This window comes from Glandiceps talaboti, chromosome 4 (assembly GCF_964340395.1).
Source record: "Glandiceps talaboti chromosome 4, keGlaTala1.1, whole genome shotgun sequence".
In the NCBI taxonomy this organism is placed as follows: Eukaryota; Metazoa; Hemichordata; class Enteropneusta; family Spengelidae; genus Glandiceps; species Glandiceps talaboti.
The window spans coordinates 19,951,468-19,963,886 of record NC_135552.1 but is presented as its reverse complement, the minus strand read 5'-3'; the positions used below and the strand labels follow the sequence as shown (position 1 = coordinate 19,963,886).

Here is a 12,419-nt window from a genome sequence, read left to right as displayed (position 1 = left end):
ACTGACTGATCGACTGACTAACTAACAAGCAAGCAAACAAACAAACAAACAAACAAACAAACAAACAAACAAACAAACAAATCAATTTATAGCTACATCACAAATGTATTTGGTGTGAGTACTATGACAAAAAAAACAAGTGACATAAATGTTACGCTTCAAATTTTTAAGAGAGAACCTAGTTTTCGAAATACTTTGATAATGCGCTTCACGTTGACTGATTATTTCTACTTGACAAAGAAACTTTAAATGATAAAGATTTGTGAACATGTATTGATGACAGAAAGAATTATCCAAAAGAAATATTCTTCTTCTGGGACAATAGTCCGCAGTGGCTACATGTGAGGATAAAGGTGGCGGGAGAATATTGTAACAATCCGAATGACAAAAAATGCATATGATGATTTTGAGATTTTGACTCATGATCAAGTATTCTGTTGACGATCAAAGTTTCAGGCAAAGTTCATACAGAAGTCCATTACACTATCCTGTTTTATCGATTAAAAATACGTGTCGACATGCGAACACTAAATATTTCAAGTATCCATATCGTCTAGGACAAAAGGATCTAGATGGTTTTCCTATTAGGGCCTTTTTCGGTGTAAAACACTTTTTCTAGTGAACTACGAATGCTATGACAGGTAAAATACCAGTACATTCAAGTCTATGCGATTCTTTCAATTGTGCTTCCAACCAACTAATTTAGTATAAGTTTTGTATTGTTTTTAGATATTAACCATGTTTAGGAATCAATTAACAAACCTTTTGAGACACACACATGAATATATGATATATAAAGGAAGAGCAAAATAAAATAAAATTCAACGTCCCGTGGTATTTGTGTCAGTCTAACACTGATGGTAAAATCACATATACATATACACATAACTGTCAGTTACAATAATATAATCATGCAGCTCTTCTTCATAATCGTAATGTACAGGGTAATTTTATGAATTTACGTCACTTACATTTCGCGCGATTGCCTAGAAATACGACCTGAAAATTATTGGCCACCCATTGTTCAGTGGCAGCCCTTATTAGCGGTCGTGCGTTGTCTCATGATGGCTATATGGCGTCATAAATATGGAATGATTGAACACTGCATATTCATGAGTATGTTACACATGTACATTGAATATTCAGGAGTTGCCTTGGGTTGTGTTGCCTAGTATATTTACAAAATTTCCACACGTGACTTGATTCGACAGCTTTGTTTCTAAATTCTCGTGTTTTAGTAAAACACACAATTTATACAGAATAGAATGTATTTCATTCGTGTTTGACCAAATTCGTTGTGTTTCTGGATAATTTTTATTGAGTTATAAATGCTTGTATTTTAGTAATAGAAAACAAAATTACTACAAAATATCCCCGTTTTCCTCCGTGAAATTCGTTATGTGTTTTATCAACTGTTTTATCAAGTTGTTACAAGTACTTGCGTTAGTAAATGACAAAAGTTACCACAAAACGCCTCATCTTTCCTAATGTATGTCTTTTGGAATTTTTATCGAGTTGTAAATGGTCGTGTTTTAGTGAAAGAAAAAGAATTACTATGTCAAATATCTCATCTGTTGGGTTTTATGAAAATGTGTGATATTGAAATTTTTTATTGAGTTGTTGTAAATGCTCCTGTTTTATTAATTAAACGATCAGACTTACCACAAAACATCTCATCTTTGCCATTTGAACATTGTGTTTCTTTATCACACACCTGGTTCCACAAAACACACTCTCCATCGCCACAGGAAAACAGATCCCCACATGTCGACAATGACGTGTTCTCAGACTGAACGGGAAATAATACTGCTCCTGTGAAATATCAATAATGTATTCTTATGCTGTGTTTACATCAGATTAGATGCATAATCGGAATTTCAAGGAGAAAATGACACTATAATCTTGCGTCAAAAACATCACCTTTATACGCATTGCTACATTACATGTCATGGATTTGAGTCAAATTTGAATCGTGGGTAACTTTCCTGAAATCCATGCAAACTGACAGCATTGCAAATAGAATAATCACTTGTCACGTCTGCAATTTGGTCACGTGACAGTGATTGGATGAAAACACCACTACGAAGCGGTCAATAACAATATTTACACTCCTTAAAAAAATTATAAATCATAAAACTTTACTCAATTTAACCGGGTTAAGGATCCAGTTTTAACTCAGACATTCTGATGGATAATTTTAACCTCAGACCACTAAATAGAGTTTTAACGTTATTTTGCAAATCAAGAAAAAATTCACAAAGAGTAAAACAATATTAAGCCTTTCATAAACGTGAAACTCAATTTGTACGGTCAAAATGTGGACAAAATAAATTCCAATGGCAACCTATTTGACGACAAGTAGCATTAAGTCAGATTAAACTAAACAACAAATCAAATATTTACATGAAATCGTGTTTCGCAATTTTATCACCAATATAACTACAAAGTCCTCGCTAATTGGGTTTATCATTAAACAATTGCTGATTAACTATTCAGACTCGTGTGCTTCATCATATCTCTTAAATTTCAATAAAAAGAAAATGGAGAATACATTTCTTATCCTTTCTATAAACGGCATAATCTGGTATAATTGTTGTCAAAGAGGTTTCATTGTCTCTGCAAAAGACGGCATTTCATTGTCTCTGCAAAACCGTGACAACGACATTTCATTGTCTCTGCAAAACACAATGACATTTCATTGTCTCTGCGAAACAAAGGGTATTATGCCTATCAAACAAAGTCAAGGTTTATATATCCCATGAAGTTTAATCAGGAATTGCGCAGTGAAAATACTGCAGCTCCTAGTTGTTTCTTGATTTAGATACGAACTAAAGACAAACTTAAGTAGGTGAACTAATACAAGGTTTGGCAGTAAAACTTGCACAACAACCAATGAAATGGTGTAACTTACCTGAGATAATCAGAATGACAGCTATGTACAGCTTCCCTTCCATTCTACCGCGGAGTGGAAGGTAGAAGCCCTTTCAAAAAACAAAACTTAAAAACTGCTTCGTCTCCGAACAAAAAAGATGCCTGATAAATGTATCACTCCAAGAATAAAAAGTTAAAATCTAGTTACGACTTCCTGATGTAAAATCTACATTGCCCGTTGGAGTATCGATGAACAATTACCGAACAGTCTTTTGTAGTCTTCCCGAGGACAGTAGAAATTGATCCCACTCGTATGGTGTCCAACGATGGCAATTTGAATAGGAATTATTGATATCAGTGTACTCAACTTAGATCAAAGCTCAGTTCCAGATAGACGGCCAATTTAGTGATAAACTTCACGTGATAATACTTCTGTAGTTATTTGCTGATGTAAAAATGGGTCAGTGGTTGTAAATTAATTAATCTAACTGGTACAATGTAATTATTCTGTCTGTCCGACCAGGCAAATGTTGCCCCTCCGGTCACGGTGGTTAAAAGTTATATTTAGAAAACAATTGCGAAATGAAAGGCCGATACTTTCGTTAGTATTTTTTTGTGAAGATTGTATTATCAGAATAAAGTATTTGAATTTGAGGGTTTAACCTTGGTACGACTATGGTATTATCGATAACAAACATGTACACATCGACAGGTTAAATGAAACCACAAATCGATCGTCTTTGAGTTTACTGAATTGTCAGCATGAAACAATAATTGAAATGAAGTTGTGTAATCAAACTATACGCAATTCCCTAAGAAGTACATGTATTGCAATGTACCATAAAACTATATAGATAGATAAAATAGGATGGGATAGGATAGGATAGGATGCAATGGGATGGGATAGGATGCAATGGGATAGGATAGGATGGGATGGGATGATATGGGATGGGCATGAGACGTGACAGGATGTGATGTGATGGGACGGGATGTGATGTGATGGGATGGGATGGAACGTGATGGGATAGGATAGGATAGTATAGGATGGGGTAGGATAGGATAAGGTAAGATAGGATTGATGAGATGGGATGGGATGGGATGGGATAGGGTAGGTATGTAAATAAACAATTTATCCAAATTTCTATTTGGGGAAATATTTCGAAAACTCCTGAGGAAACGATAACTTTACATACCTCTTGAAGAGGTTGTCAGTATCTTTCCTCTTAAACTTTCTCATTCTTCGCACAAACAGTTTCTCACCAACCTCTCAGATAAAAAAACAACACGTGCTACCTTCAGTATTTTTTTATATTAATGATTTACTTCGGCATTCGCTAATGTTTGAACAAATTTAAAGGGGGTGGCGCAAATCACACAAAGGTTCGGCCCCGGGGCTCATCAGCTCATTTGTACCATCCAAAACTATAGTTTGAGTCCAAGGCTCAATGTACTTTCAGCCTGGCTGGCCATTTCTGACTGAAACTCTTACTTAACTTAAAATCAGTTTCCATCACACATTTTTATTCTTAGTCAATGCCATGGTATCTTCTCTATAATTGGTTTAAAGTTACAAGGTGAAGTTAACCTTTAATCTATTTAAATAACCAGCTCTTGTCGAAATAATGAATATTGAAATCGGTTAGTGACATAAAATAAACATTATTACAAACGTATGTAGTAATAATGATAGAACTGTGACCTCATGATCAAGAGTGCCAAAATTGCAGATACCAACATAGTTAAGTTGTTGTACGCCGCGAAGTAGTCTTGCTGCTAGACGTTCGGGCTTTCTTCCGATACGATAAGCGAACGAAGTTCGCAGACTCAGATGTTCCATCCTCGATAGCGATGTTCGGTCGTGTGTCGTAAATTGTATCGGAAGAACACGATCCGAGGTCTAGCAGATAGACTAGCCGCGAAGTCCCTCTTTTACTATTTAAATTATATATGTGCTGTGTGAATGAGTTAACGAATATATGTGTGATTTTGGGATGGTATTGTAAAATTAGTATCCCAATTATGCATAGAATTAATCGAAAAACAGAACTTGGTATGGAATCAAATCCGTTATTACCAAATATTACTTGACATAGTTTCAAATTTTGTTCGACAAGTCTGACAAATCTGTATGATCTGTTCATCTGTTGTTTACAACTGTGACATAACACCCTCATCACCATAACAGCCGACTTGGGTAATTTCAAGGGGGCACCTGTATAAACAATAGCTCATTAGCAGATTTTGTAGGTTGGGTCACTATAAGATTTTGTAGGTTGGGTCACTAGCAGATTTTGTAGGTTGGTTCATTAGCAGATTTTGTAGGTTGGCTCATTAGCAGATTTTGTAGGTTGGCTCATTAGCAGATTTTGTAGGTTGGGTCACTAGAAGATTTTGTAGGTTGGGTCACTAGAAGATTTTGCAGGTTGGCTCATTAGCAGATTTTGTAGGTTGGCTCATTAGCAGATTTTGTAGGTTGGGACACTAGAAGATTTTGTAGGTTGGCTCATTAGCAGATTTTGTAGGTTGGCTCATTCTTAGCAGATTTTGTAGGTTGGGTCACGAGAAGATTTTGTAGGTTGTAATGAATACATAGCATATGACAAACAGTGACCCAAGTAAACATTGTGAATTTTCTCGTATACCCAAAATGACTGAAAATGTTCACAAACAAAAACAAATGAATGGAGGGGGGGGGGGGGCTACTAAAGGGGCCGGGAAGGCTCTTTCCAAAGGCATGTATATACCCAATGGAAGGTTTTAACAGTGGCGATGAATTTGGACAGTAATATAATTTTACATATACCATACATCATTACAATGGGTAGATACAGAATTAGTTCAAAATATGTAAACTGTTGCTAAGTGTTGTTAATGAATGCATTTTGTATACAATACATTTATTTAAAAAAAACATGTGTTGATCGAAGTTAGTGTAAATGAATTAAAGTTATCTGTACGTTTGGAAGTTATGTACTAAGGATGAAACTATGTAGGTGTAACCAGTCTATGGTGTAACTTGGCTAAAATAAACCTTTATTCCAAAGACGAAGTAGGAAATTATTGCCTGTTGGTAAAGACTGAAGTGTACAGTGGACTAATGTTTCAGGTATCAATTTTCTACATTGTGTTTGGAACGAAATTTTTTTAAATACAAATTTGATGCGTATCATATATTAAGAGAATAATTACAGTGTATGCCACAGTTGATAATTCTTTAATGAAATCATTTGCATGAGTCAAAGTTACAAATAAAATTGTTCCAGTTAAGGAATCTTTTAATTATCTTGAAAATAGTGCGTTTATGGTTATCATTGTCTGTATAATGAGATCCACTGCTAGGACATGGATGTTATTTCTCATATTATCCATTGTTTGATTCCACATCCGCCAATAACCAGGGAAATCAATAAAGATAACATATCAATATCTTTCTTACTTTTTCATACATGGACACTTTTCTATTAGAGTAATATCAGATTTCGAGGTGAAATAATTGCTATTGTGATGGAAACTGTATATATCCATGTACATTATGCAATAGTTGAGATATTGTCATCTTCAGTTTGCTATATTTGATATTTATACAATGTATAATTTTAAAGTAATTCTAGCCAGACGCATTACTTCCCAGCCATATCCACATCCACATCTACACTTACAGTCGGTGACATCTAACATGTGATTGCTGCCGCCAACATAATTTTCTTCATGTCCTTCTGTGTGCTAGAACGACAGCAGTGTGGCCATTTTTTCAGGGAAAAGAGGATACAAAATACACATCGCGATGTGATTCTTATCATAACATGTACATGATGATAATAATCACTTTGTGATATTGTAATATTTATATATCATGTTTTGTCATCGTCACTATCGTCACATTGTCATATTTTTATCGATCTTCATGATCGACGTCATTGACGGCCATATCATTTTCGTCTTGCTATCATCACATACTAGTATATACGCCACACTTACCACCACCACCACCACCACCACCACCACCACCACCATCATCATCACCACGTACATATATATGCATGTATGTAGGTAGGTACGTCCAAACTTACGCTTGTGTGAGTGTGTGCGTGCGTATGTATGGTGCATATGTGTTTGCATGCATATACGATGCTTGATTGCATATGATCCATGATTATGTGTATGTTTGTGCCTCTATTTAATTATGCAGGTACGTGGTATCAGATACCATCTTTGATAAATTATACGACCTTGAGCAAATTCTCAATTCTATAGGTGCAAGGCTACCGTGGTATTTTCTTGCAGTCTGTACTATGTTGTTCTTGTTTTAAAGTCCATCGTTATCAGAACATTGCCAACAACGGGTGTCATCAGTTCAACCAGGCTGAATCCAATCAAATATAATACTATGTCAATCACATAGAGTGCTATTAAAGAATTTAAAACACTTAAATGGCTCTGCTCAGAGGTCTAATTCAACACGAGTCTAAAAAGACGTTGACCTATCTTATGAAAAGACGCTTGTCAAGTTTATTTCGAATGCATGCTTTTGTGCTGACTTCATAGCGTGACAGGGTCATCTCGATCGAAATCCAGAATACTGTCTTATCTGATGATGTTGGCCCCTCGTCAAACACATGTTGCCATAGCAATCTAGCCATCCCGTCAGGCCATTGTACATTAATGTAGGGGCGGTACGTAGTACGGTACAACGAGGTTTCTGGTACACATCAAACACAATCACATTTTCAAAGTTTAAAATTGGGGAGGAGAGAGGGACTGAATTCACCCCTTTGCCTCACCATGGGGAAACTTTCTTTGTTGGTTCTATTGGCGTGTTTCGCAGGTAAGTCTGTTTCACGTTAATATAAAAAAACGTCACTTTAGACAAGAAGCCCCAAGTGAACTTTACTCCATCCAATGAATTGCAATTTACATCATGCTAGTTTAAGTAGGATGTCGCCATTTTAATGTCATCATTGGAACTTTAAAAAAACATTTCATAAATAATCAAAGAAGAAATAGGAACAGCCATATCGTTAAAATGCAATGTACAATACTGTCGACATCATCTTAAAAGGTATAATTACTCCTGCATGCCATGAAAAGGTTATTATACTTTTTAGAACTGGCAATTTTATTGACTTTGTTAAAAGGAAATTATTGACGTCTTATTTCATTTTCACGTTCTATTTTCCATTCTTTTCTTTTCTTGACGCTTACACTTTAATTAGAGTACAAATGTGACGAAAACATTGAAATCGTTATGGCGAAAGATCAAATTAACGACAACAATCACTTGAACTTCATGTATTCAATATTATTTTCTGAAACACAAATATGCTAAGTAACTAAGAATGTTTGGTGCATACACATAGACATAGAATATATATATATGTTAGTAACATAGTAGGTTTTCAAAGTATAGAATAAGTTTTTAATTTTCATTCCTTGCTACCAATGTTTTGAACGACGCAACGTGAGCAGTTCACTGTTCAAAGTTCGATAGACACACAAAAAGTTCGTTTGGCTTTGCCTTTATTTGAACAGAGTATGTTACGTATAAAGTACAGCAACCATTCTTCAACCCATTATTGATAATTACATGTATTACGTACTAAGACTCATGATTAAATTGTAATATTTATTTTACATTCCTTAAAAAAACCCAGGTGCATAAAACAGTAAAGTCTTGAGGTAAACATTTTTTCTGACAAAAGAGTTATAGGAACTAGAAAGCCTATGGCAATCAGTTCCCTTTGGTATACATCTCAAAGTTTGCAAGTTGGTTTAGATGAATACATTTATTAACCGGACTGCGGTAAATATTAACTTGTTGCGGCCATTATTTTGGTATGTCGACACTACAGGCCATTATTGTCTGTCTGTATGTATGTATGTATGTATGTATGTATGTATGTATGTATGTATGTATGTATGTATGTATGTATGTATGTGTGTGTGTGTGTGTGTGTGTATGTATGTATGTATGTATGTATGTATGTATGTATGTATGTATGTATGTATGTATGTATGTATGTATGTATGTATGTATACATGGCATGGAAATTGTGTCTGGTTTGTAAGAGTTTAACGATATATGACAAAATAATAATGATAATGAATTACAAAATGTAATGTGTGGTGGTAGTTTTTAAAGAAGGGTTTCACTTTGTTATGATGCTGAGTAGCTACTGATGACGACAGAGTGGACACACGTACGTACCGCTGAAACACTTTAATTCTGCTAACCACGTTCGCGTCAAAATATGTAATTACCTGCAGCACCCAATTTGTAATGATCAAAATAACAAGTGTTGCATGAAGAAATGAAATGACGTAAAACTACGCGTGTTGACGTTTAGTGACAAAGATGCTAAGAAATCATTTGAACATACAGGCTCTATCCCTTGTACTTTGGTGCATGTCACCATTAAAAACAAAACAATGACGTCGACAATGAAATGAAGTTTACACATATTAAATCAGAAAAAAAATCGGGAAATCCCTAATATGTGCAATGCAATGGTAAATATAAACCATGAACAGTTATCAATCAAATTATAAAGCATCTTTAAGTGTTTGCTTTGCAAATATTCGTGAGAAGTACATTTCGCCATACGATCTATTCGACCGCTCGTATCCAACGTCATTCATGCCTGACGGGAACCAATACTATAAGAAACAAGAATTGCTTATATATCACCCCAATGTTACTCGCACACGATGTAGCTGATTGTAATTGAATATATACAAACACAGCTTGGTCATATAGTATTTATGTTTCATACTGTAAGAAATTATGGCTGAATCAAAGAAATATCACATGAAATCTATATTCATGGCAGTGTCTGTCTGTCTGTCTGTCTGTCTGTCTGTCTGTCTGTATGTATGTATGTATGTATGTATGTATGTATGTATGTACGTACGTACGTACGTATGTATGTATGTATGTATGTATGTACGTACGTACGTATGTATGTATGTATGTATGTATGTACGTACGTACGTATGTATGTATGTATGTATGTATGTATGTATGTATGTATGTATTGTATGTATGTATGTATGTATGTACGTACGTACGTACGTACGTACGTACGTATGTATGTACGTACGTACGTACGTACGTATGTATGTATGTATGTATGTATGTATGTATGTATGTATGTATGTATGTATGTATGTATGTATGTATGTATGGTGTGCCCGAACAAATCCTTGGCATCGTGACATGTTGGTAAATGTGTATTATTCAGGCTAAAGTTACATCAAAGTTTCAATAGACAAGATCAGTGCCAGTGTCTCATTTAAGTCACGTCATGTTATTTGATTGTAATCATGTAATAGTCTGTAATAATTTAGGTGAGCTTTATACACAATAACTGTACCAGGTAAAGACGGGTGTATTATTCAGGCTAAAGTTACATCAAAGTGTCATTCGGCAATCATTGCAGTGCCCGTGTCTCATTTAAGTCATTTATGGTATTAGATAGTAATCAATAGTCTGTAATAATTAAGGCGAGCTTTATACACAATAACTGTACCAGGTAAAGACAGGCATCAGTTTGACTATTAACTTTAGCACGTAAAAATATGCTTGGGTTTTGACTATGTGGAGCAATTGTAATTTATCAAAAAGTTGTGACACCATACTTCCTGACCAAAGGCTAAATGCCAACTTATACTTGATTGAACTGTATGGTAATCATAGGATAGCTGCTAACATCATATTTTGATATAATGCAATGTGCAAGTTACCCATTGAGAGCTAACTACTTTTGCGACTTTTCTACTAGCACAATATCTAGGAATGGGAGTCCAATTTGCTTTGTTCTTAGGACAAACTAAACATTATAATAAGTTCATGAAATTATAGGCAATTGCTGTTTACTTTAATTCGAGATATTAAGTACATCGAACACAAATTGAGCATATAAAAATCCTAACTGGAGTAAATGTTTTATGGGTCCTTACCGAGGGCAAGTTCTATTTTTTCTGTGTTATCCAAAGACCATGAAGATCGCCATCTTCGGTCGCAGACCTGTATGTACACAAACAACGTGAACTAGTTAGAGAACCTTCCTCTTCTAGCAAAATATATGATATGGTCAGGATCTAGTTATCAAAACGATTAGAAAGGGGGAAGCCTATACACCCCACTAACATGAAATGACTAGGTGCGTGTGTTTTGCTCCTTAATAGATAAAACTAACAATTGCAATTATAATGTTAGGTGAATAGAATAGGCTTTATACACGTATCATTTGTCACAGCACCTTGTGATGAAATGAGCGTGGTATGGCCTAGCCGTGATTCATGGCTGCAAAATTCATGTAGTACATTTTTTTGAACTAAGACAATGTCTTGAATCATACCTACTGACAGACATCTTGTAAACCACTGTAACTCATGATGCCATATGTTGGATTGGCATCAATTAAATTTGCCCATTTAGTTAGCTGTCAGCATTTTATCGATGTTTCATATCAAGTGCACGTTTACATAGACACCATGAATTATAAAATACAAACTGTAGGATATCTCAATTTTAATGGTTATCCCGTCATGTCTAATTTCATTTGTTGTAGATGAGGTACTGGTTGGTTGTTATCATTCACTTTATATCTATTCTTGAATCACTTCCCTTCAAAGGTTTTTACTCACATTTAAAGAAGTTCAGTACGGGAATTACCTATTTTTGCCACATAGTCATTAATTCTCATTTGATTTTGGTTAGCCTAATAAGTCATTAATATATCAGATATTACCTGATACAGGATCAAATGGATTGGACAATGATAATGCTAAATTGAGGTGCCTCGGCCCGAAGCCAACAAGTTCAAAGTTCACATCAACCATCGGTCGTATGCATCAATCTCAACATCTACATTTCAACACCAACCAATATTGGTTTTAGTAAATATCAAAATAATAGTAGTCAGCCAAAAACAAACCTAAAACGAGCATATTTGCAATCAATCAAACAAACAAACAAACAAACAAACAAACAAACAAACAAACAAATAAATAAATAAATAAATAAATAAACAAAGAATGAGAGTAAAACGCAAACACACCGACATAAAAACTAGCATATAAACAACAAACAAATAGGCAAACAAATAAAAAGATAATTAGGACACAGGGCAGTTGAGACCAAGTTAAAGGTAAACTTTGGAAGGAAGGAGGCAAATGTATTGTCAATAGACTGGTCGCCATGGCAGAGAACTTAGTATTTCATAATAACTGGATTATATAAGATAAAAGGGAACTAATCATTCAGGCTTGGGAGAAATAGAGATAATTGAAGTCAAACATCCCTAGCTATGATAAATAGTTATACTATATATGCATTAATATATAGATTCATTTAAAAGAGGTTAGATTTTTGAAAAGTAACACCATGCAAGACAAGTCCGTGGGCTAGATAAGTTCTTGGTATAGTAACACCACCACAAGTGTCTGGGGTAGATTCTTGCGATAGTAATACAAAGACAGGTCTCTGGGTTAGATAGGTTCTTGAGATAGTAACACCAAAACAAGTCTTTGTGCTACATAGATTCCTG

At 34.9% G+C, this 12,419-nt stretch overlaps 1 protein-coding gene across 1 annotated transcript in view; it reads left to right on the top strand.

The window, feature by feature from the left end:
- The first annotated feature begins 7,653 nt into the window (after nt 1-7,653).
- LOC144434288 (MAM and LDL-receptor class A domain-containing protein 1-like) overlaps nt 7,654-12,419 on the top strand; it is a 33,521-nt gene continuing 28,755 nt past the window's right edge. The window contains exon 1 of the mRNA XM_078122741.1: nt 7,654-7,696. Within this exon, the coding sequence (XP_077978867.1) occupies nt 7,654-7,696 (43 nt within the window). The remainder of the gene's footprint in view (nt 7,697-12,419) is intronic.